At 38.9% G+C, this 27,638-nt stretch overlaps 1 protein-coding gene across 6 annotated transcripts in view; it reads left to right on the plus strand.

Annotated features, from left to right (window-relative positions):
* Positions 1–27,638, plus strand: part of setbp1 (SET binding protein 1) — a 266,412-nt gene that overhangs the window by 57,863 nt on the left and 180,911 nt on the right. Inside the window, exon 1 of one of the 6 annotated variants that reach the window (XM_063042862.1) lies at positions 19,552–19,929. The exons of the other annotated variants lie outside the window; for them this stretch is intronic. Coding sequence (XP_062898932.1) covers positions 19,927–19,929 — 3 coding nt within the window. The 5' untranslated portion in view covers positions 19,552–19,926. Of the gene's footprint in view, positions 1–19,551; positions 19,930–27,638 lie in introns of those variants that run through there. 6 annotated transcript variants of the gene reach the window in all.

Consider the following 27,638-nt stretch of genomic DNA (forward strand, 5'->3'; position numbering starts at 1 on the left):
GTGTTTCCACCTGTTTTTATTTCGTTTATCTTTTTTTTTGCTGGATTTCTGTTGTGGTGACTAGCGCAACCTTCTTGCTTGATGATCCAGGGATAAATCATTGTCCTGTGATGTACTAAGTCATATGGAGAAAGGGAACCCCCATTTTGGGCTGTGCTGTTCACATTTTACCAATAGGAAGACACTACAATAGACACCTGTATCCATTGAGGAAAAGAGTAAAATAAGCTCTTATTTTTATTGCTAAGTGACTTTTACTGGAGAATGTACTAATAAGGGCTGTTTGACTAAGCTGCAAAGCTTTGCTTATTGACTAGCCTATGGACCTTATTACTTGTGTATACAGAATTGTCATTTGGGTAACCATTGGGGAATATGGTTGCTATGTAATCAGAGCCACTATTATAGGAGAGAACAGAAGATTAAGATGGGGGAGAAATCATAATCTATCCATCATTTCTTTGCCAGACACCAATTTAAAAACCACCCCAGCTTAAATTTCAGAATATTAAATTTTTATTGCATTTTACTTTACTCACATTTCTTGCTAGTTAAGTCAATGCATTGTTATTTGTCTTTAATCATACTCTAATACTTCAATACTTTATACTTTATTGTTGCCAAACAATTTGTACTATAACTTACAATCATCACAGCGATATTTGATTCTGCGCTTCACACTCCCTGGATTACAAATATTAAATATTAAAAATATTAGAAATAGTTAAAATTAGTAAATATTAAAATTTTAAATTGTAAATCATAAATAGAAAATAGAAAAATGGGAAGTAAGGTAGTGCAAAAAAACCGAGAGGCAGGTCCGGATATTTGGAGGGTACGGCCTAGATCCGGGTAGGGATCCATTCAGCAGTCTTATCACAGTTGGAAAGAAGCTGTTCCCAAATCTGGCCATACAAGTCTTCAAGCTCCTGAACCTTCTCCCGGAGGGAAGAGGGACGAAAAGTGTGTTGGCTGGGTGGGTCGTGTCCTTGATTATCCTGGCAGCACTGCTCTGACAGCGTGCGGTGTAAAGTGAGTCCACGGACGGAAGATTGGTTTGTGTGATGTGCTGCGCCGTGTTCACGATCTTCTGCAGCTTCTTCCGGTCTTGGACAGGACAACTTCCATACCAGGTTGTGATGCACCCTAGAAGAATGCTTTCTACAGTGTATCTATAAAAATTAGTGAGGGTTTTAGGGGACAGGCCAAATTTCTTTAGCTTTCTCAGGAAGTAAAGGTGCTGGTGGGCCTTCTTGGCAGTGAACTCTGCTTGGTTGGACCAAGTCAGGTCATTTGTGATATTGACCGTGAGGAACTTAGAGCTTTTGACCTGTTCCAGTTGTGCACCACTGATGTAAATCCGCTACTCCTTCTGAAGTCAACAACCAATATATTCATGTTGATCAAATTTAGTGTGATCAAAATGCCTTGAGTAGGTATGTTTAGAAATTCATAGAAAAATTCAGGTGCTTGCTTGGTACTTGGTTTGAATGATGTATTAAAAAGATTGATTGTAAAAGGTAATGAACTACAGTGTTATACATTTCGCTATGTTGAATTTAAATTAAGAATAAAAAGTTCTTATTGGTACACTCAAGTAGTCATTAACTTTGACAACAGTGACTGTATACTTTTAGGTTTTTGTTGCATGGGAGACAGGATTTTGACAATTTTGATTCCTCACGCTCTGCAAATGATCCAGTGTGAGGAAGAAGAAAATGATACAAAAATACATTTGTTACCTAACTAAAAGCCAGGAGCTAAGTCAGGGATTTCTCACTTCCTCTTGGACTGGGGACCAATATCTAAGTCATGTTCTGTCGGTCATGAAACATTGGCTGAATGCTAGACCTGGCATACATGGACACATCGTTTTATTAGTAGAGACCCTTGGAAGGTGCTACTGCAATGACAGCTGGCAGGTGGACAAATGCTGAGATGGGTTTACAAAAGTCTGAAGCATGGACTTGGCGGTGGTTGTTTTAAAACTTGCTCTGTGTTGGGGCTGATAACTGGGTTGGAGAGGTCATCAAACTGGAAACCATATTAGGACGAGAAGCAAAGTAAACACTATCCTATTTTGTTTTTAATCAGGTGCAGTATTCTAAATCTCACAGTGAAGTGCAAGTAACTTTTTGCCTTTTTTGTATTTTGTAATCCTAATTGCCACTGTCCTCAAATGAATCTGCCATGATTGATCTGGCTATGTCCCTGAAGAAGACCTCTCGATTTTCTATGTTAGTTGGTGTCGTGTGACAGTAGTGATATTATCAAACTGGCTCAACATCTTATCAGTTTAAGTATTTCACAAGCCAGCGAATCAGGAAGAAAACCAAGCAATTTATATCTAATATTTTAATAATTTTATTGCAAATGAAACAAATTGAAAGCTGGATGGTAGACACTGAAATGTCATAAAAATTTAGGCCATGTTGGAGTAAATATATTGGATAATGATAAAAATTCACTTCTATATCATGTACAAAGACAAAGCATTTGTAGAAGAACTTGAGTGCTAAAAGGTTCTAAATACTTTAAATGCGTCAATTCACTGATTCCCTTTTCAGTAATGGGATGTGGATATCATAATCCAAGCTTAACCAATCTCTGCTTGTAGTTAATACTGTCTAGTGCAGGCAGCAACTTGGTGAATTATTCTAGACTCTCTCCAAAGCCTCCACATCTTTGTGTAATGCAGTGACCATAACTGCACACAATTCTCTAACTTTGATTAACCAAAGTTTTATACAGCTGTAGCATGACTTTCCTGCTTTACTACTTAATGCCACAAAACCAGAAGTCAACTAGTAATTATTTAAATCACCCAATTTACTTGTGTTGCCACTTTCAGGGGGCAATAGAGTTGCACCCTAAGATCCTCATATACTTTTAATGCTTCTGAGAGTCATTTCATTCGTTTGTCATGTACCATGTCATATGACGTGGGCAATCATGGTCTTTCTATGACCATGATTGTTCTTGGCAAATGTTTCTACAGAAGTGGTTTGCCATTGCCGCCTTCTGTGCAGTGTCTTTACAAGACGGGTGACTTCAGCCTTTAACAATACTCTTTAGAGATTCTGCTTAGCATCAGTGAGCAATAATCAGGACTTCTGACATGCATCAGCTGCTGATACGACCATTCACCACCTTCTCCCATGGCTTCACATGGGCCTGAGTTGGGTGGGTGGGGGGGGGGCGCGTCTAAGCAGGTGTTACACCTTGCCCAAGGGTGACCTGTAGGCTAGCAGAGGGAAGGGGTGCCTTACACCTCCTTTGGTAGAGATGTATCTGCCCTGCACCACCCAAAGGATCATTTACTGTCTAGTAATTTGATAGCTTCTTGCAAAATCTGGCTAAGGAATGGTTGTCCAAATCTGAATCTGAACTCAGAACCTTTTCAACTGCAGCTTTCATCTTTTTCAAGTCTGTTTTCTCTATTCTATTCTGAAAAATTCAACAATTACATTTGTATATCCAGTCTCAATTTGAATTCTAAATGTCTTCCACACATGCTGTAGGTGATTAGTGTGGGTCCTAATCAACATCTGTGCCATCATTCTTAAGACTCATTTCTTCTCTCATTGGTCAGCAGTTGTTTGGTCTTGGTCTCTTCATGTTATCTTTTCCCATGTTGGATATTTTTGCAGTTTAGTGACCTTGCTCCTTCAGAGGCGTAAGCTGGTTCTGTATCACATTAACTTAATTTCTGAAGACCTGCTGATACTCTCTATGATCTTAACCACTTGTAGATTTGTTTGGTTTAGTATGGATTTCGCCAGTCTCATTGTTAGGTTTTCTGGTTTAAACAAATCTTTGTGGCTGTTTGGTGCCTCTCCCTTTCAATCGAGATCATACATGATCACAATTAGGTGGTTAGTTAGGCTGCCAACTAAATAATATTTGAACTTATTAGCATGCTGGTTCTAGAACATGTTCTTGGAGAGAATGATCTTGTAATATACCAAAATAATTTTCTGTCTTTCAAGCATGATGTACATTTGAAATATCTGACTATCGCAATCAATATTGAAATTCTGCCCCAACCCCCAACTCCCACCATATCCCTTTGAAATTTACCCTGACCTTGGCATATGAACCCTCTAATTTCTACAGTTAAACATGCTACTTCTTCATCGTTCCTACCTGGAGGACTATACGCAACTCTCATTCAAGTCTTAAATACTTCCCTGTTTCTTAACCCTTACATACTGTTCGGGTCAAATTTGACCCATTTTGACATTTGACAGCAGTAAAAACACCCTAAATGCTGTTTCTTTTAGCTGAAATTTGATAACTTTACCTAAAGTGATCTAAAATGCGCAAAGATGAACATATTTAAAAATTTTGTACTTTTTGTACGGGCACTACAAATTTTTGTACATTGAGGCTGTACCGGATCAAATTTGACCCTTATCTATTGAAATGGATATTAAATCTCTGAAACATTAATTAAGAATTAATGTACATTGAGGCTGTTCCGGGTCAAATTTGACCTGTATCTATTGAAATGGATTTTACATTTCTGAAACATTAATTAAGGATTAATCACCCATTTATTAATGTCAGATAGGTTATTTATACATTTTAAATAGACCTGTGGTTCAAAATTTGGTATAGACACTTGTTATGAGGGGATTCTTTGGCCGGGTCAAAATTGACCCAGACCATACTGTGGTATGGAATATGAACTGTATGTAAGGGTTAATTCTGTAATTTTATCAAAATCAATGCTTCCAATGTCTGCTTGATTGGCCACATTTTTTTAAATTATTGATGTGATTTGATCTTTGGCTACTAAGAATATTCATTCTCCTGTACATTTAGTGTTCCAACCTCATCATGACTGTTATGTCATATCCTCCTAATTAAGTAAGTTCCTACAATTAATTGAGACTGGTCTTCTTGAACTCCTGTTTGTGTAAAGGATGTTTAGGTTGCACACTAAAACCTTCTATTATTTTTTCAATTTCTATTTCTCTTAGTTCTGTCTTCTGGTTTAATTATTTTAATCCTTTTTATTTTAACTTATCTGAGATGCACAAAGCACCTGAAGGGTGTTGGTTAGAGTTGCATTGCCCAGAGAAGACCAGCTATTTTGGACTGGCGTTGCCAGATGTGAAAAGATTAAGACCAGACACCCTTAGAAAGAGCAAATGCTGTAAATTATAAACACCAGAAGATGCAAGATAGTTAGGATTGAGCACTGAGTATGCAGGGGAAGAATTACCCTTTGACTAAAGGTGAAATCACTTCATTAATTTTTCTTAAATTTAGAGATACAGTGTGGAATAGGCTCTTCTGCCCTTTGAGCTATGCCGCACTACAGCCCCCAACAACCCCTGTTTTAACCCTAACCTAAGCACAGGACAACTTACAATAACCAACTACTCTACTAACCATTGCATCTTTGAACTATAGGAGGAAACTGGAGCACCCAGAAGAATGTGCAAACACCTTGCAGAGGACGCCGGCGCCCCGAGCTGTAATAGCGTTGCAATAAGCGCTACACTATGTCTTCATAGAACATAAAATATTACAGCACATTATAGGCCCTTTGGCCCACAATGTTGTGCCAGCCATATAACCTGCACTAGAAGCTGCCTAGAGCCCTCTTTTACCAAGCTCCGTGTACCTTAGTGTCTCTTAAAAGACCCTCTTGTATCCACCTCTACCACCTTCGCTAACAGTGCACCCACCACTCTCTGTGTGACACTCCTCTGTTAACACGGCACCACAAATTTTTTCAGAAGTGTTGATTCTTCAGAATGTTTGTTTGTTTATGATAGACCGCTTGAAGACAAATATAATTTCAGGCTATATCACAGGAATTTGGAGAAACAAGAAATTAATTTTTATTGAATATAATGTGTTTAATTGCATAACGGTGCTGACTCTTTTCAATTGTTCAACTAAGCTAAAAATGTTCTCTTCATGATTTTTGTTTGTACTCAGTGAGGTTTCTTAAGTGTCCAACAGTAATCAGCCAGCTTTGGTAGATTCCAGTTGCCCTGATACAGTTTCTCCATAACTGTAATGTCCTGGTGAAGCCTTTCACCATGCTCGTCACTGACAGTGCCAAGATTTGCAGGGAAGAAGGCTAAATGGGAATGCAGAAAATGAATCTGCATGTTGACATTTTGTACTTCATGGTTTTGTACGCTTGAAGCATGTTGTCAACCATTTGCACATAGTTTGGTGCTCTGTTGTTGCCAAGAAGCTTTTCGACAACATCCTTGAATGCCTTCCATGTGATTTTCTGTCATCTCACTGGAAGTTCTTTGAATTGCCTGTCTTGATGACCTATTTGATAGGTGGACCAGCAAAAATGCCTTCCTTAATAATGGCATCAATTATTCTGACCTGAATTGTGAACTGGAATATCAAATGTAGGTGATTTCAAAAAAAAATGATGAGTGATAGGGAAATTTCATGGTGATTTTCATTATCAGCAGCACAAAATCCATAAGGTACACCAAAAAGTACTCAGGAAGCAAGATCTTTGTTGTCCAGAGAGGATATGAAGATACTCAAGTAGGCATTGCAAGTATTTTGGTGGAATTATGAAATAGGAAAAGGATAGGTCTTTAAAATGGAACATAAATCATATCTACAGAACCTCATTTTTTATTCCTTCCTAGATTTTGACTTCATGCAGAACTTTTTAAAATGTAAAATATACATTAATATGGAACCTTCCACAATCTCAGGACATACTAAAACACCTTGCAGTCAAAAATAGCTTTAGAAGTGCAGTCACGATAGAAAATATTCTGCAAGCTGCTGACATGATGATGATCTGATAATCTGCTCTAGTAATGCTGACTGTGGAATGAATATAATTCTGATAAATCTACTAATTGCCAATGCAATTCTACTACTATTTCAAACTCAAAAAAAATGGTGGAGTAGAAACTGCCAGCTTCTTAAAAAAAAATTAATGGATTTGTTTACTAAACTGCTGCATGAACAACAGAATTTGTTGACCAGCCGTTCAATTTACATAACCAGTGATTTTCTTCTCACTTGTTTCCACTTGGAATGGAAAGAAATTGCTTAGGTATAAAACAAATAGTGAAGCCCTGACCACTCATTTTTGCTCTTGGGCAAAAGTAAAAATTGCCATAATTTCTTTAGTGATCTTTACTCTTTCAAATTAAAGTCTGTAGTGTTTTGGACATTTAGTAGAGTCAGTCCTGTTAGTAAGTTATTTGTGCAGGTATATTACAAAGGCCACTTTTAGTTTGCCTAGCTGAAGGTTTTTTGAACAAATTGGTCTGCTAGGTATACCTTCATTTGATATATGGTGCATTAAGATATCAGTCTGGGAATTCTAGTGCATCGTGATGAGTGAGCCAGATGATTTAATCAGTAGCATGCTATCGCCAATTTGGTGATGGACCCACCACTGCAAAGGTCATTGGTGCCTAAAGCCTTGGGTGCTACTGAATGGATGCAGTATTTTCTAAGAGACTAAACTTTGTCACTTGAGAGCATGGCCAACTTGGGGTGTCAGCGCAGTTGGATCCTGCAAAGGATTATGAATAGGCAATTGCATTAGTCAGTTAGCAATCAATGCTTATTGGTGGTGTGTTATTGGACAAGTACCTTTGTAGCTGGAGGCAGGCAGTTGAATATTGGTGCCCCTGTGATCACTAGACTTGAGCTTCACAATTTCAGTGGTGTGTGGGAGGTTGATATGTTAGTGGGTGGATTAGGCTGGGAAATTGTCAAGATCTATGGGTGGAAATGTTGCGTCAGCTGGAGAGTTTGGTTTGACTACCAGTAACCAGGTGTCACAGAGAGTGGGTCAGTACTGTTGGGGTGACTGAAAATAAATGGTGGGTCCAAGTCCATACAACGGTCACTTCCAGGATAATTCCTCAGGACATCCTGTTTAATTCCTTCTGCAATGCTCCAAAAGAAAATTCTGTTGGATGCATGAGCATGGCTTATACTATAAATGTCCTAATTGAATGTTCTGTGTCATGTAAAGTGGGTAGGAAATGGCCATTGTCATATGACTTCATGATATTTTCACTTGTGGCATATTGCAGTAAAAGGCACTACACAACCCAAAGGTCTTGGTCTCACAAAACTGCAAAACTTAGTGGAAATTTGTTAAATATAAAACCCATGGCTTAATTTTATAAATGATCAATTCTTGCATAGGACCTGTGTAGGGTGTGCTACAATTTACAGCTAGAATAGTTGTTTCTTGGCACAAGTAACTTGTGAAAGACTGAAGGATGTTGGATTGCAATAGTAGCCTCTTGCTCTACGCATCTCTCAAAAACGTGAAGATGCAGAAGAGTACAATAATGGCAAAAATTATAGCATAGAAGTGTAAAGCTCTCGAAAGGGTTGAGGTGAGCCAGTATACCAGGCCTCTGATTAATGTAATCTTGGATGTTGTGCATCACATGACCCCCCCCCCCAAAAAAAACTTCAACAGCTCTAGTTACAGTTTAATTATATCGCTAGGATAGTCGGACGTCCAAGATCTAAGATGAGATCACAGGCAATGGTTAACAAATTTTCAGACTACGATAGGGTTCATAGTTAAAAGGTGTTAGCTGCTATCACATATAAGGAAGTTCAAACTTCTAAGTAAATTTACTATCAAAGTACATATGTGTCATATATGTTTTCTTGCGGGCAAACATGGTAATTTCAAGAAACACTATAGAATAAATGAAATACCACACCAATAGAACAGACAAACAACCAATATGAAAAAGACAATCTGCACATAGAAAAGAAAAATAATAATAATAATAAAAAATTAATAAGCAATAAATATAGAGAACATGAGATGAAGAGTCCTTGAATGTGAGTCCATAGTTTGTTACACAGTTCAGTAATGGGGCAAGTGAAGTTGAGTGAAGTTATCTCCTTTGGTTCAAGAGCCTAGTGATTGAGAGGTGATGGCTATTCCTAAACTTGGTGGAGCGAGTCATGAGGCTCCTGTACCACCTTCCTGATGACAGCAGCAAGCAAGGAGTGTGGCCTGGGTGGTGGGGGTCCTTGATGATGGATACTGCCTTCCTGCTGCATCGCTGGTGTAGATGTGCTCAATGGCACATTACACCAAATGGCAAATAACAACACATGTACTGTACTGTTTGCAACAACTTTTGGACTGTACCATTACATTAGATGTTTGTTTTTTCCCCATTACATTGATCTATCGTTGCTTATTGTGTTACTTGACTAGATGAACTCCGACGGAAATAACTAGTCAAACATATTTTGGTCCTTGGTTGCCAGTGACTGCAGCCAAACTCCAGCAGAATGTAAAATATCACCTTGAACAGGATTTTTTTTTAAATTAGGAAGCAGTTGCAACTTTATACTTGTGAGATTTGTGATGTGACACAGATGTTTCCATTTCTTCCCTGTGGGCAAGCATAGTTTCATAGTTTGCTGTTCGAGTGACATATCTAAGTATGGTATGGCTGCAGTCTTTACACTTGCAAAGCATTACCACACTACATAAAGCAGTAAATGAGCTGTGTCTTAGTTGATCCACATAGTGAAGTGCAGTGACCTTCAGCCAGGGATAGCACAGATGCTATTGAATAATGTTAAAGAGGATCTGTCTCCAGTAGTCTATTTCTAAAATTAAAGTTGCAAAGTGAATTGAACTTATCACCATGCTTCTAAATGTCCAAGCTTTGATTTATCCTAACTTGTCAAATGTACTGAAAACTCCTTTCATACTGTGCTGTTGTAGGAGTGGGAATGCTTGAATTTAGGCTGACAGGGTTTTGCATACCCTAGGTCCCTGGTAAAATGCACATGAATCTATTGCAATTTTGAAATAAACATTTTTTTAAAATGGTAATGTTGGAGCTGTTTGTTATTCCAAATATATTCTTTATAAATGTGTTAACATTCATTAAGTTCAGGTTCATTTATTTGCAGTATTTACCATGAAAGTTCTGCTTTCCTTGGATTCAGCTCAGTTGAAAAGTATGGGTTGGCTTCAGATATTGGGAATGCTTCCTACAACTAGATACAATCTTGGATCTGACGGTGTTTGAGTTCATTAATAAAGATGAGGGTTTGGGTTCCTGGAGGCAAATGATAAAATAGGCAGAAGTCAGCATGGTTTCCTTAAGGGGAAATCTTACAGGACAAATCTGTTGGAATTCTTTGAGAATAACAGGCAGGTTAGACAAAGGAGAGCCACTTGATGTCGTTTACATGGATTTTTAGAAGCCCTTTGACAAAGTGCCACACATATGAGGCTCCTTAACAGGATAAGCACCCATGGTATTACAGGAAAGATACTAGCATGGATAGAAAATTGGCTCATTGCAGGAGACAGAGAGTGGGGAATAAAGGGGGCCTCTTTGGGTTGGCTGCCAGTGACTAGTGGTGTTCTGCAAGGGTTGGTATTGAGAACTCCATGTTACATGTCAAAGCTTTGGATGACGGAATTGATGGCTTTGTGGTCAAGTTTGTGAATGATACAAAAGTAGGTGGAAGGGCAGGTAATGTTGAGGAAGCAAGGAATCTGCAGAAGGACTTAGGCAGATTGGGAGAACGGGCAGAGAAGTGGCAGATGGAATATAATGTAGGGAAGTGTATGCACTTTGATAGAAGGAATAAAGGTGTAGACTATTTTCTAAATAGGGAGAAAATTCAAAAAATCAGAGCTGCAAAGGGACTTACAAGTCCTTATGGAGGATTCTCTAATGGTTAATTTGCAGGTAGAATCTGTGGTAAGGAAGGCAAAAGCAATGTTAGCATTCATTTTGTGTGGACTAGAATATAAAAGCAAGGGTGTAATGCTGTGGCTTTAAAAGACATTGGTTAAACTGCACTTGGAATGTTTTGAGCAGTTTTGGGCCAAATTCCCAAGTTTATCAAGAAACTTATCTCTTCTGGCTTTGGGATGAACCATAATTATTTCAGTTTTATCTTCATGTAGCTTCAGGAAATTATTGCTCTCCCTTTTGTTTGTTGCAGCTATACCCAAAGTCAGAGAAGACAGGGTGATATCATCATCAGGGTCAACTGAAATGCACAATTCTGTGTCATCTGCTTAACTATGAAAATCATGTCTGTACTCTGTAATGATGTCTCCTGAGGGAAGCATGTATAACGAGATGAGTAGAAGACCAAGACGGCTTCCCTGAGCACACTAAAAGATACATTATATCTCTTAGAAACTCGGTCTCCAAGACAGGCATACAAATTTTTTGTCAGGTCCATGACCAAAACCAATTAAGGGCACTATCAGAGAGGCCAACCCAGTTCTCCAGACAATCTAGGAGAATGTTGTGGTCAATTGTGTCAAAGGCGACACTTAGATATAAAAGAATTAGAACTGAGCCTCTGTTGGCATCAGTGCTGAGGCCAAGGTCACTGATGTTTTTGGTAAAGGCTGTCACTGTGCTGTGGTTTGCTCTAAAACCTGACTGAAATTTTTCTAGAGTATTGTTCTCATTCAGAAATTAATGAGTGGTTGAAAATTACTTTCTCAAGGATCTTGCCCAGGAAGGGAAGACTTGATATAGGCCTTTAGTTAGCTAGTGCCTCACTCTCAAGGTTTGGTTTTTTAAGTAGGGGTTAGACAGCCACAGCTTTGAAGGCATCTGCAAAAACTGCAGTTTCAAGGGATGTGTTTATAATTTCCTAACAGAATTGAAAACACTATTAAAAGAGTCCTTAGTGTGGTAGGGACAGGGTCGAGATAGATAGAGTTCTGACTCAGAAATGCTTGTAAATTTTGACATGGATTCTGTCTTTTTGAGAGGTTGGCTACAGAGGTTACTAGTATCTGTGGCTCTACTCTTCCCAGTAGAAATAATGTTGTAGATAAATAAATATTGAGAGTTCCTCACATTTTGTGGCAGATGCTTGACTTGAGGACATTATAGGTTGGGCAGAGTTCAACAGTCGGTTTATAGTTGAGAACAACATTTCTGAATCTCCACTATTCTCTAATAGTCTTGGAAAAATGGGTTCTTCTTGCAGAGCATAGAGCAGTGTTAAAGAGCCTAGTTTTTCCTTGAAAATATTGCAGTGGACTTCTGGTCCAGTTTTCCCCCATTTTCTCTCAGTTACTCTGCATGATCTCTAGAGTTCATGGACAGAATTGTTTAACCATGGTGATGTTTTACTAAGTGATATTTTTCTTAAAGCTAGGTGGGGCCACTGTGTTTAATATATTTGTCAAGTTATTGTTGAAAGAATGAACCATTTAATTTACTGAGCCATTTAAGTCATGTGGTGAGTTAAACTAGCCAGCTCAGAGAATTTAAGTTGCGTTGCAGCATCGAGAGATCGCTTATAACTGTAATGACTTTCATGGCCTTGGTTCCAGGCAGGAGGGCATCAAAAACTACACAAAAATGATCGGAGACAACAGTATCAGACATGAATCATTAATAATATTTAACTCTTTTGTCATTACTAGATCAAGTATATTTCTGAGTTGATGGATGGACTCATTGACGTGTTGGGTATGATCTAGGCTGTCTAGTAAGCTCATGAATTCAGCGACCATGGCGTATGCATTTGAGAGATCATTAATATGAATACTGTAATCACCAGAGATGAGAATCCTGTCATAGTTCAAGATAATAAGAGGATAAGAATACAGAGAATTCGGAGAGGCATTGGATTTAGGAGAGTGATGAATGATAACACAGAAAACAGGATTGGTATCACAAATTTTAAACGTGTTCCTCAAAACTTGAAAGGCACGCTGGCATTGGGAGAGGATCCAGAGGAGGTTCATAAGAATGATTCTGGGAATGAAAAGGTTAATGTCTGAGTTGCATTTGGTGGCTCTGAGCCTGTACTCACTAGAATTTAGAAGAATAATGGGGGATCTAATAGAAACCTGTCAAATAGGTGGCTCCACGGTAGAGTAGCGGGCAGCATTGCACTTTTCCAGCTCGGGGTGTTGATGTTTGGAGTTCTGACATCATCTTTAAGGAGACTGTATGTCATCCCTGTGGAATGTTTCTCCAGGTGCTCTGGTTTCCTCCCACAGTCCAGAAATGTACCGGTTAGTAGGTTAATTGCCCCATGAGTAGGCTAGGGCTAAATCTGGGGTTGCTGGCCGGTGTGGCTCAAAGGGCTGCAAGGGTCTGTTCCATGCTGGATGGCAATAAGTAAATAAATAAAAATTTGAAAGGCCTTGATCGTGTGGATGTGGAGAGGGTGTTTCCTCTAATGGATGAGTAGGGCCAGGGGAGAAAAGGAACTGAGATAAGGAGGAATTGCTTTAACCATTGGGTGGTTGGATGGTGAATCTGTGGAATTCATTGTCACAGATGGCTGTGGAGGCCAACCCATTGAGTATATTTAAAGTGGAGGTTGATAGGTTCTTGATTAGTTAGGATGTCAAAAGTTACAGAGAAAATGGAGTTGAGAGGGATAATAAAGCTGCCATGATAGAATGGCGGAGCAGGCTCAATGGGCCGAATGGCCTCATTTTGCTCTTATGTGTGTTTGTGATCACTTCTAAATTACTTTGCATTAAACTTGAAATTAGACAGACAAGTTCTGGTCATAATTCACATTACTAAAGTCTGGCATTTTGATGGTATCAGAATTTCAGGTTCCAGTGGATGTTTAACACATGTTTCAACCCCTTGTAAAATAAATTGAGCTTCCAAGTTCAATAATTGATTGTTACTGTAGAGTCAAAAAATGTGAGAAGCACAACACTAACATCACTTAAGTGGTTACTGTACTGATATTGGGACACTGTTAGCCAGCATGCTCGTTCCAAAATGCTCAGCCCATGCACAGTCTTTTGAGGGTGATGAGAAAATAATGTTATGTTTGTTTCAGTGGTCATGTCACAAGTACCAAAGGCATGCAGTGATATCCATTTCGAGGAGCGATGCACGTTTGTCTGCCTTTCTGCCTTTTCGGATTTCTTTTCTCCCCTTCAGGCTGTGTGTCATGAGGTATGATGTGTTTAAGAGCTGATCTTTTCTAGGTGCTCTGCTAGGAGCTGTGGTACAGTGATGTTACCCTTATCCAGACCCATGTAGACTGTGGTTTAAGATACTTTTTGAGGTGGAAACCACATTACACAGACACTTAACAATATCTTTGCTCTTTTTGAGAACCCAATTTTTGACTGAGTGCTGAACGCACCAGTAAAGGGGCAGTCCAGTTTCTAGCTGCATAAATTTCTGAATTTTGTAAAGTGATCATGCATTTTGTTTCTAAGGTTGTCAATGCTGAATATCTGCATTAAAATTATAAAATGGTGGAAACATTCAGCAATTGAGGACACATTTGTGGAGAAAAGACGAAGTTTAGTAATTCAAGCTGATAGAATTCTATCACACCTTTCAGCATATTAGGCTTCTGATGACAAATGGCATCTTTGGGCTTTATACTTTCCCTGCTGATGCCTGTTGCTCTACTCCTACTGTCCTAGCAAAGGTTGGGCATTCCTGGGCCACGCCTGCATTCTGTGCCGTGACTGCTTTGTATGAACCAGTTTAATGTGGTGTGCCATCTTGACCACATAGATAGATACTTTATTGATCCCAAAGGAAATTACGGTGTCACAGTAGCATCACAAGTGCACAGATATACAAATATTAGAAGAGAAGTAAGAAAGAATAAAAAATAAGTTTCCTCAAACAGCAAACAACAGGAATTCTGCAGATGCTGGAAATTCAAGCAACACACATCAAAGTTGCTGGTGAACGCAGCAGGCCAAGCAGCATCTGTAGGAAGAGGTGCAGTCGACATTTCAGGCCGAGACCCTTCGTCAGGACTAACTGAAGGAAGAGTGAGTAAGGGATTTGGCTTTCAAATCCCTTACTCACTCTTCCTTCAGTTAGTCCTGACGAAGGGTCTCAGCCTGAAATGTCGACTGCACCTCTTCCTACAGATGCTGCTTGGCCTGCTGCGTTCACCAGCAACTTTGATGTGTGTTGCTTTCCTCAAACAGTCCTGTTTGTCCGGGCTGAGTTGGTTAACAAACTGTCCGAGCCAGGTTGGTTAACAAATTGTCTGAAAGGAGGGGGTCATCACTTCCCCGACTATAGGTTGTCTCGTTATAGAGCCTAATGGCCAAGGGTAAGAATGACCTCATATAGCGCTGTTTGGAGCAGCGCATTTATTTTAGTTTGACCTTTGTTTCCCTTAAACACTAGATCTAAGGGATGGATGGTTTTAGCAGAAGATGATGTTTTACTTGTTTTCCCTGCTGATTTCTACATTGTATGTATATATTTGTGTCTTGTCATTCCCTCATAAAACTTCATAAAGAGAATTGACTTAATGCTGAGCAGAGCAATGCTGTAGATGTTTCTGCCAGGAAATTTGGCTCCTGACAATTTTGGTAGAGTATTTGATTATCCCAGCAATTATTTTCTGAGATAAAACATCTCCAGATGGTGTTAATGGAACAAAATTCGGCTTCATTGAGATTTTTAAACTCACTGGTCAGAAAAGCAGCAGTGTTTATTTTCTTGCGGAAGAACTGGTTTTTTACTAACCTTGTTTCCTCCAAACCGTGGTAATCAATAGGCCAACACTCAAACTGAACTCTTTGACCCAACAGAGATCTTTGAACTTCTGCATTTCCTGAACTGCTTTGCCCATGGAATTCATGGTTATGGTCATCCTCGGGTCATTCTCAGTTTCCTAGCCTCAGGATTATTGCAGGCGCGGTTGCTACAGATTTCTGCCACATTATCACATTCATTGTTCACCGCTTCATCAGGGAGGTTATTCAAGCTCTGTACTCCAGCGGAGAAAATTTCAGTTACTTTTCCTTCATTCTACAAGAGCAAGGCTGAAATGTGCAGGTTGATGCTGCAGGAATTTTAAATGCACAAGCATTCATGGACTGCACTCATGTCCTTACAGCGACTTCCTGTAAGCACTTGACTGTAGCTCTTGAAGGTCTTTATGACCCATAATACTCTTTTAATGTGTTTAAAAGGTAGTAAAGCAACTTCTAGCCCCTGACCTTGTTTTTATTCCTAGGAGCAGTTCCATGTAAAATAGAGTAATTGATACCTGTATCCATATATGTTTAATAGAAGAATTTCTACCATGTTCATTGTGCTTAATGACCATTAAAAAAACTGAATTGTTGCTGATAAGGAATATTAAAAGCATCATGCATTGTGTCATATACTGTGCGAAAGGGAGTGTGTTGAAAATGCAGCTCAGGCTAATTTATCTGAAGTTAATCAAAATTAATGACTTCTGTGTGTATGAAGGTTAAGTGGCATCATTGAGTCTTTTGCAGTTCATGATTCACAGACATTTAAATGCCTATTAAATGAAATAAGCACAATGAATCTTTTCTTTTGTCAAACATCTTCCCGTAAACAACCGCATCCTTTCAGTTGGAATGTTTGTGAGGGATGAAAAGATCAAATAAAAGTTTTCAATTTGACTGGTTAATAGTATTCACTCTCCCTGCTAGAGTGTGGAACACTTTGACAAGGGAACACAAAATGCTGGAAGAACTCTCACATTGAATCCTGAAGCAGGGCCTTGGCCTGAGATGTCGACTGTTTGTTCATTTCCATGGATGCTAACTGACCTGCTGAGTTTTTCCAGCATTTTGTGTGTGTTGATTTGAATTTCCAGCATCTGCAAAATTTCTTGTGTTCATAAAATGCTGGAATTCTGAGGTAGGTCCATTTGGGGTGGTGGGGAAGATTGATCACTTTTCAAGATGAGCCTTGGGTTTAATTTGTCCATGTCTAAATACTTATGCTTGTATTTTGAGATCTTTTTAAAAGGTTAAACTCGTATCAAAACATGATTGTTACTAACTTTGTTGATCTTTGTTTATATAGTTAGAGTCCCAATACAGATATTGCAAATCAGACAAGAACCTGGCCAAGAGTTTCTATTTTCCAAACAGTAAAAATAAAGAGAAAAATATTTGTGGCCCAATTCACAACAGCCAAAATATTTCAAAATAGCGAAATGGAGTAGATTCAGATTAATTAGGACATATTGGGACCAGTACATTTTGGCCTAGTTAAGCGGTTGCCTCAATTAGACAAAGTTTCATGGAAATAGTTAAAACGATATAGAAAATACAACATACCATTTAACTGAGTAACAAATTATGTATTTAAATGAAATACAGAGCAAATTAGAACACTAGCAATACTATGGCAGTACTATAAAACTGTGTTCGCTCCTAATAATTATCGATGAAGGAATTCATCCAGTGTATGCTGGCATATTCTTTTGATTAACTATAAATGAACAAATTTGGTGCAGATGTCTAGTGTAGAAAATGGACCATCTTCATACAATGCTATTGACAATTGCATTCTCCAATTCTTCATTTTCATTGTAACATTCAAGATGATTGTCAATACTTTCAAATTCTTCATAGTTGCTATCTTGTTGAAGTAGAAAAATCATTTCATTTTCACTCTCATTCACTTTTGTCATCTCAACCCTGAATGCTAGAAAATACAGTGAGCAAAACTGTTCTGAATTGTCTTACTGCTTATTTCTTGCCAACGAGCAGTGACAAAAGTCACTGCTTTTTGAACACAAGCACGCACAACTGACACTATTTGAAAACTGTTCACTCTAAGCACAGTGTAGTGTCTAATAGCCACACAAGTTCACATGACAGACACTAGTTAGTAACTGTTCGGCAACAGTCTCCTGCCCCAGTTAAGCAGCATAGTCTCCCAACTAAACAAAGAGAATAACGCAAACAACAGGAATTCTGCAGATGCTGGAAATTCAAGCAACATACATCAAAGTTGCTGGTGAACGCAGCAGGCCAAGCAGCATCTATAGGAAGAGGCGCAGTCGACGTTTCAGGCCGAGACCCTTCGTCAGGACTAAAGAGAATAACGGCTATTTTCGCTTTTAGTTTTTGTTCTTTAAGAGTTGTTCCAAACCCCCAATTAACTGGAATCCACTGTACTCTTGAAAAATGGATGTCATTACAGTAGTGGCAATTTGTGCATAAATGATACCAAAGTAAATTGTTCAGGCAGAATTTCTTAAAGAATTTGTTGATAAAGGCTAGTCAGAACTTAGCTGCTGTTCAATGAAGAGCACCATAAATTCTATTACATCTATCCAAATACTGTAACTGAGAAATGAACTAGTCCTTTGGTTGACAGAATTTTGTGCCCTAGAACAACTTTCTGATTAAAGGGGTGTGAGTGACACCACTGATCCAGTAAGAACAGTGGAGGAGTCTATTGAGGAAGTTGTTTTGCACTATACCATTTGAGTGGCTTGTATCCCACTATCAGTAGATTGAAAAATTTGTAAAGTGTTGGCCAAATCAGCATGGCAGGGTGCTTTATACTCCTTGGGATATGCTGAAGCGCACCGAATTTTGATTCTTACAGTTACATTGTGGAATGGTAGATCATCAGATCCTCTCTTAGGTTACATTGCAAAAAGGCTTCAGTTCATGTGTGCCTGTCTTTATCCTGCTGATCATAGGAGGTGATATCACTTTACAAACTTTATGAAGGCACCACAAAGGATTTACATATCCACTTACCAGAAACCCTTTTCTTTTGCTATTTAGGAATTAATGATTGGCAACAGTTGTGAGAAAGTTACTATATCATGGTATTTTATGGAGCGCTTTGATATCCTGTGCAATTATGTAATGTTGCATTTTGGGTTATTGCTTGATTGCACCTATGAACTGAATTTGATCACCACTAAACATGAATGCATATGTTAGTGTATAACCTCTGTTCATCTGAGTTTTAAAGATGCAATACAAATTGATTTTGATTGGAGTTGCTGAAGGTTCTATTTTTTTGTTGGTTGTGGATGCCTGAAGTACAGTAACAGTGTGATAACGTTTACAGGTTTTGAATTGCTGCTCATGATGTAATTATTTATTTGCATGTAACATAAGGTATTTATGCAAGGTAATGCTAATGAACAGATGTTAATGAGTAGCATGCAATTACATATGCATTACCCCAGCTAGTAATATTTTGCAACCACAATTGCTTTAATGAATAACACCATCTTGCTATACCTTGCACTGGGAGTTGATGGAAATTGACAGACAGTGTATTGACTTTCACTAGCTTCCACTGGTATTGAGTCTGGCAGCAAAAACAGATAGGGTCAATCAGCTGTGACACTGAGCTGCCCTTGTTGCTGTCTTTGTTATATTAAAGCTCTAGATCAGTTTCAGATAAGCTTTCCTTTAGTACACAAACTGAAAGGACTCTAGTAATTAATAGCTTTGTAGGTTTCCACAGAGTCGTTCCTCCAACACAACGATTTGGTTGTGACTCAGTGCTAATGCTTATATAAAATCTGTAGCTGGAATGATGATGTTCATTAATGATCTACAGTGCCTGTCTTGATTATCATATATACAAATTCTGATCTATATTCATGTATGCGAGATATTATAGATAACATATTGCAATGGCATATTGCAGAAGATCCAAGATGAATCGCTACTGTTGGTGACAAATATGTGTATTTTCCTTTTCACATTTGCCTTTACAGCTTTTTGCTTCATATAGCTGTTTATTGTATAAAACAGCAAAGCTGACTTTCCAATTCCAGCTGCTGGTTAGTCATACTGAACTCTGGTTACATTCTCTTGCTATGACACCAAGTTACCGAAATCCACAATCCTACCAAAGATAATAAAAGGTCAAGTCATTGTTGCACAACAAGTCATTTGATCATTGATGTGATTAAAATTCCTGCAAGATGATGCATACATTTTTTTTTGTTTGTTTTTTTAAGCAAGGAGTTTGGAATTCTTTCAGTTTTGTCCAGGGTAAGGAAGGGATAAAGTGCTCAGAGGTGATCTGAGGAAGGGTGATTGGTGGAACACACTTTTTAAATGTGTGCTGGAGGCAGGCACAGCATTTAAAAGGTTTTCTAGACCAACACTTGAATCACCGTTGCTGTGGAAGAGGATTGGTCAACATTGACATGGTAGGTAAAGGGCCTGTTTCTGTGCTGTATAATTCTGGAGTGCAAACATCCATGTGGAAAAGACAAGAACTTTTCCAGAGTGCTCGAGGGAAAGGAGGAACAGTTGTGTTTCTCACTTCTGGGTGGTGACCAATTCTTAAGGTTTTCTTAACCCTCAACAGGATGGTTAACCCATCAGTTAGGATCATACCAAGGAGGAAATGTTTTTTTTTAAAAAAAGGAACTTGCACACCTGGGAAAAAGAAAAGAAGATCTGTGGATGCTGGAAATCTGAGCGACACACGCAAAATGCTGGAGGAACTCAGCAAGTCGGGCAGCATCTATGGAAAAGAGTACAGTCAATGTTTTGGGTAGAGACCCTTCAGCAGGATGGGAGGGAAAGAAAAAATGAGGAGTAGAGTTAAAAGGTGGGGGGAGGGAAGGGAGAAAGAAAGAAAAGGGGGGAGGAGCACCAGCGGGAGGTGATGGGCAGGCAAGGAGATGGTCCCCATCCCCTTTTCCCTCTCTCACTTTATCTCCTTGCCTGCCCATCGCCTCTCTGGTGCTCCCCGTCCCCCACTTTTCTTTATTCCATGGCCTTCTGCCCTCTCTTATTTGATTCTCCCATTCTCCAGACCTGTATCTCTTTATTTGTTTCACCAATTGACTTCCCAGCTCTTTACTTCACCACCCTCCCCCTACCCCCCACCCCCAGGTTTCACCTATCACCTTGTATTTCTCCCTCCCCTCCCCCATCATTTAAATCTCTTTTCCATAGATGCTGCCTGGCCTGCTGAGTTCCTCCAGCATTTTGTGTGTGTTGCTTGCATACCTGGGAATTAAATATACACTGGCTGAGAGTACTCTGGGATAAGGCTGTCCTTGCTGCTTTGGGAAACCTACCCCAGTAAATATTGGCCCCTTGATCTGTATTTACATGCCCAAAAAAGTGAACCTATTGGTCTAAAACAAAGGCAGATATGTTTGGACAGTAACTGTGACTTTCCCCCAGCTTGATAAGAAATTTAAAAAAATCAAACATGGATGAGTTAGTAATCAAAAATGTATTTGTGCAATATGCTCCTTGGCTTTTGGTATTCTTAAAACTTCATTGTGATCTTTTCCCACATCAGGTTCATGTAACTGCAGGCAATGCAGATGTTATTTCTAAATTCTGTTTCGTAAACCAAATGATAAAATTCTTTCACTTGTCTTATTAGGCTTGTTATGAATTTGATCTAGTCCCCAGTTTGTTGAGCAGCTTTCACAAGGTGTGGGATGCGTGCATACAGAGCCTCCCTTGTTTTCATCGTACAGTGATGGATAATGTGATGGAAATTTAACAATGTTTTATTGTTTGATGGGAAGAGAGAGACTGGCAGTTGCTGATCAACTTGCAAAACCTTTCTGCATAATTATCTCATCCTCTGTTAGTAAACAGTAATATTCAGTCCTTCATGAACAACTTGTATATAAAAAAAAACATAATTTCCTTTGCAACACGTGTGAACACATCTGATCATGTCACTGAAGTTTTTACTCTAATATTGTATCAAATGCTGAAATTTGTTAAGAAATTCACACGTGAATTTGAACAATGTCTGCTTTATTGACATACCACTAAAATTTGAACATTATTGGTAGAGTAACATGCTTGTAGTCTTCGGAGGAGTGATTTGTTTTAGTGATTTAGAGCCTTGGAAAACATTTCATTAAGCAAAACTTTGTGAATTGAAAGGGCTGAGCAAAATGCATTTCAGTACACTGTATCCCTGTGGGTGCACTATTCATAATGGCTATGTAAATGGAAGACATCTATCCAAAGGGGCAATGGCATTATAGCACAATTTCTCAAGCCGAACATTCAAAACTTGAGGAACTCCTGTAGAAGCGAATTTTAATTTTAAAGTCAATTTTTACGTAGGTTTTTTAATAATCTAATTTCTTAGAATAGAGTTATAATTTTAATTTCTTAAAGTCTGCAAGTCAAGGTCAGAACTAGTCCTTTTAGACTTCTTGGGAAGATGACCACGAACTTTTAAGTGTTGAGCTTTTCAACAGAATAGGCATTAGTTTCTGCCTGCTTAGCCTCTTTAAATCTTCAAATGACCTTTCACCTATATTAGGGTGTGAGGTTGTACATACCAGTGTGGCAATGGATGCTATTGTAAATGTTCACCACATCTGGGGGAAATTCCAGATAGCAAGTACATATATTCTGGTATTTGTTCTGTTTATTTCCTCTTGAACATAAGCACTGCAGAAAGTTACGTGGAGTGGATAATGTGATGGGATCTCAGCTCAATTGTAAAAAAAATTGTTATTCAGATGGAAAATTACACTGGTATGACTAGGGCTCAAGTCTGAACTCAGACTGAGTTAATGGTTAACAGGTTAAGATCACCCCTCTGCTGCAAAAATAGCAGAAGATTCATATCAATAATGAATGCCTCCATTCTGTTCCTCTGTCTCAAGTCCTTCAGAGAGAAACTGAGGTTAGTTGTTACCTTGTGACATGCTAGAAAATGCAGAGATTTTTAAACTATTTTTTCCCAAATATTGTGCCCTAGGCATGTGACTTCCAGCAACTGCAGTTGATACATTAACATTTAATCTCCATGCACTCTTGAAGGCAGTTTGCTCCATTTATAGTCGAGTGCCAGAATTTTATAATTTGGTTTAAAAACTTTTAAAATGATTTCCCTGCCACCTACATTTATATAATTTGAGTATGAGAAAAAATTGTAACAAAAAGCCATTGGACATAATAGTTACCTGTCTGCTTGATTAATGGACATCTATCTACATTTTGATCATTTTTATTTCTTGTCTTAAGGGCAAAGGCACATTTACTGCCTAAACTTACTCATGATTATAGAGTTTCCTCTCAAGTGCTGTTACATCTTTCTCTGAGAGCAGTGGCCAGAATTGTGCACAGTACTGCAGCTGAGGCAAGACCAATTGTTTCAGAAAGTTGGAACATAACATCCAGGCTCTTAGTATTCAGAGGCCCAACTAATGAAGGTCACCATCCTATATGATGCCTTCTTAATCATATTTACCTGGGCAATCACCTTCAAGGATCTTTAGACATTGGAATGTTCCTCAATACATTCTAAAACCACACCATTCGTGGTGCATATCCTAGCATCAATGGTACTCCTGAAATGCATCACCTCACATCTATCTGGCTTAAACCATCTGTCATTTCTCAGCTCAGTTCACTAACACATTAAGGCTACATTTCTAACCCCCCTTCCCCCCCCGGCCACCCCCACTGTTAACAATTCCACTAATCTTTCTGTCATCTGCAAACTTATGCCTCTTGCAGCCACACCCAGACCTTTAATGTATATTACAAATAGCAAGGGTCCCAGCCACTGATCCCTGGAACGCCAGACCATTAGTGTTGTCCAAATGCAAAGGTGACTCTCTACGATTGCTGGGCTAATTTTGAGTCTAGTTTACCAAATTGATCTAGATCCCATTTGGCTTAATTCGTCAGACCATCAAATAACTTCCCTACCACCGATAATGGGCTCACAGATCCGTAATTACTAAACTGTTGGTTCCTGCTCTACTTAAAAAGGGGAGTTTACGCTTGATGTCGCTAGTCACCTTGTACCTCACTTGTGGCCAGTGAAGATTTAAAAATCTCAGTCAGAGCCATGGGAGTCTCTTCACTTGCCTCCTCTAGCAGCCTGAGATAAATCTCATCTGACTTTGGGGATTTATCCACCTTTAAGCCTGCAAAGGCATTGAGTACTTAGTCTTTATGGAGATTTGCACTCAAATTCACCTTTCCCTTCAGAGAATCCCTATCAACAAAGTCCCATTTATTTTGCGAATGCCAATGAAAAGCATTCATTTAGGACTTCAGGATGGACAGGTTATCCCCTTTTGTCTTTACTGGGCCTTGTGCTTTCCCTAGTTATCCTTATGTCCTCAATATACTCTACTTCTAAAATGTCTTCCGATTTACCTTAATCTTGTCCATTAGTGATTACTTATGACCCTTCTTAGAAAGCCTTCCTAATTTCTTTGTCGTCAGTGACAGAGAAGGCATTGGATGGTCTGACGAATTAAACCGAATGGGATCCAGAGCGATTTGGTAAACTGGATTCAAAATTAGCCTGGCAATAGAAGAGGGTTGATGGTAGAGAGTCATTTTTGCATTTGGACAGTCATTCCAGGTGAGGCATCATTTCACCTGCGAAGTTGTATACGGATGCATGCTTTGATAATAAATAAGCCTTTGAATCTGCTGGGGTCATCTATTGTGTCCGGTGCACCAGATTGCGCCTCCTACATTGGTGAGACCTGTCAAAAATTGGGGGACTGCCTCGTGACACACCCGCGCTCCATTACCAAACATATCAAGAGAATATAGTTGGTCTCATTTCGTCACTCTGTTCCTGGGGCACAGTGGTATTATTTTTCTCAAAATTCTATTCAAATTTCCTTTTTAAATTGTTGATCGCCTCTGATTCCAACATCCTTACAACCAGTAAATTCCAGTTTGTTGTCTCTCAATACATAATAAAATTCTTTTTCATATCAACTCTGCTTCCTGAATTTGATTATTTCCATTTTAGTGGCTAGGGAAGTGACCAGTAGGTTAGGCCTAACCACCTACAACTGCCTTGTTTACATTTCTTCTTGCTGTCCTTTGCAGAGAGCTTTCAAGTTAATCCAGAGCTCTGAACTTCCAATCACATGGTTGGATTATCAAAAAACAGCTGATTCTTCCCACTTCCTTTCCAGTCCTGATGAAAGGTCTCAGACTGAAACACCGACTTCTTCCCCATTACTATTGCTTGACCTGCAGCATTTTGTGTGTGTTACAAAAAATTAAAATTTGTGTTTATGATGGAAACACTCAGCAGGTGAGGCTGTATCTATGGGAGGACAATCAATTAACTTTTCAGGTCCTGGACTCTACACTATAATCAACATTGAATTGAAAATTTCAGCAATTCCATCATTTTTCTCATATTTCCAGTATTTATGGTGTTCTTCTTTGAGAAATTGCTCCTTTATTTCTTATTACCTCTTCTTTCACATTCTAAAACATCAGAAAAAATATCTCCCCTCTTGCTACGATCTACGGTATTTTGGCCATAAATCTTAGCAAACTTCCCTTCCATTGTCAATTTTCCCTTTCCCCTTCCCTCCTCAATTTTCCCTTTCCCCTTCCCTCCTCAATTTTCATAAATATGAACTTGTTACTCTTGCTCTTATCCATTTCTGATCAAAGATCATCAACCTGAAACACTTAATGCTTTCTCCATTCATGCTCCCTGATGTGTTGTGTATTTCCAGTGTATTTTGTTTGCATTTCAGCTTTCCAGCATCTGCGGAATTTTGCTTTCGTAATGGATAGTCACACATTGCTGTCGACACCTAACACCAATCTTATAATTAATATTATCTCGTAATTAATATTCTTAGTGATAACTTTGAAGGTGGTGATCAGTCTCAAGCAGTACCAGCTGATGAGGGATGTTTAAATGAACGTTGAACTGGAAGCAATTTAAAAAAAAAATGAAAATACACAGTTGTGCAGCTAGATGAACTGGGTTCTGTCCTAATTTGGGGTGCTCTTTGTGCAGATTCTCCCTATTGCTGTGCGTGTTTCTTCTGAAGATCTGGTCTGTCCCACGTCCCAAAGGTGTTAAGTTAATTAGTCATCGTAATTTGTCCCTAGTGTGCAACTGATTGGTAGAATCTGTAGAGTTGATGAGAATGTGGGGGAAATACAAAATAGGATCAATGTAGGATTGGTATTAATGGGTCTTTGGTGAGTGATGCAGCTTTGTGGTTGAAGGGCTTGTTTCCATTCTGTAGTTTGCCATGTGTGAGAAGTTACAGCACAGGAATAAGCCATTGGCCTGGTCAGTTAATGTTGCATCTAACAGGTGACTCCACTTTCTTGCAGCATTCTGATAGTAGAACAACATTCAGTAGGATGGGCGAATGCTTTCGGTAGCTGCTCTGCCTGTACAATGTGAAAACCTGCTCCCACATTAACTGTCAACACCTTTGGCAGAGTTTGACAAAAGAAACTTTGATATATATAAATTAACTGAATATTTGTTCGACTTAGAACTTGCATTTCAATTATCACTTACTCCTGCTTTATGGAGTTTTGCGTGTTAGTGCAGTCTCTTACAGTGTTAAGCTATCATGTGTGCAAGCCACATTCAAAATCACTGGTTGGGTTACATTTCTTGTTTTTTTTAAAAAACCATGCATCACTTTTGCTTTTTGAAAAATGTTCAGCCTTTTCTACCATCTTTTCAGGTGCACTTCAAATTACACAACTCACTGGCCTTTCAAAATGAAGCTTGCTCATTTTAATGCCATTCCTTTTCGTCAGACTTCTTAAACTTGTATTTTCCAAATGCCATCCCTTCTCCCAGTGGAATTTCTTTTCCTTACCTACTCTGAGTTTGAGCACATCCCATCAAATCCCTACATGCCCTTCTCTGCTCTAGGACCCACTTCACTTCCTCAGTCTCTCCACATAACCGAACTCTGTCTTTCCTGATGCCCTTCCAACAAATGTTGTCTGTACCCTCAACAAAGCCTTGACATGCTTTCTGAAGTGCTCTGCCGAGAACACAATACTCCAGCCAAAGCTTCCAACAAAACTTTCTTGCCATAAGCCAGACATTGCAAGTACTTTTTATCAGTAGTTTAAACTTGGCCTACCTTTTTCTAATGCATAGCCTGTTCCTGCCTCACCCACCAATTAAAATTGCACCCTATATATCTTATTGCTTGATTCGTTTTCAACTTCACACTTTTTTTATCTTAAATTTCATTAGCATGTTGAACCCCACTTAATTTGGATAAAACTGGTACTTGTTGACCCTTCCCCAATTGCTTCCACTGGCTGGCACTGAAAAGAAGCTATTTAGTGTCATTAGGGTTAAGTAATCATCTGTGATGATGTACTACAAGTGGCTTTTCCCTGTGTTTTTATCTTTTTTATACTTTTACAAACTTGCTTTGAGTTTTTAGTTGTCTTTACAGTTAGATATTAATTGTCATTTTCACAAGTACTTCTGGGGGAAAAATAATTATTGACCTCCATATGTTTTATCCTATGTCTGAAATGTAATTTTGTTCTAAAATGTTGGAATGAAGTATTAAGTCCTGCTAACCTCAAATTTATCACAAAGCAGGTAAGACAGAACTATATCTAAATTAGATTAAGATTAGTTTGTTTGTCACATGTTCATTGAAGGATCAAAACATACAGTATCATTTTGTATCTGAGGATTGTGGTGGGGGCAGTGCTACATTGGCATCTGTCTTCTGGTGCCAACATAGCATGCCCACAACTTACTAACCCTAACCCGTACATATTTGGAACGTGGGAGGAAGCTGGAACACCAGGAGGAAACCCACGTGGTCACAGGGCGAACATCCTCACAGACAGTAGCAGGAATTGAACCCTGCTTGCGATCACTGCCGCTGTAAAGTGTTACTAACCACTAAACTGCTGTACCACCCCATATTAGGATAAAATTATAAATGACAAACAGAAACAATTTTATTCCTGTGTAGGCTTTCACAATTGCATAACTCCAGTGTAATTGAATATGTCGTGTTATATCCACAGAACTTGATCGGGGACCTGAGCATAAACATGATTGCATTTGACACCTTGTTGAAGTCCCAGACAACATGCTGAATAGCTGAAGCAAATGTTGTTGTTCCTG

The sequence above is a fragment of the Mobula hypostoma genome, chromosome 3 (genome assembly GCF_963921235.1).
Source record: "Mobula hypostoma chromosome 3, sMobHyp1.1, whole genome shotgun sequence".
Classification (NCBI taxonomy): domain Eukaryota; kingdom Metazoa; phylum Chordata; class Chondrichthyes; order Myliobatiformes; family Myliobatidae; genus Mobula; species Mobula hypostoma.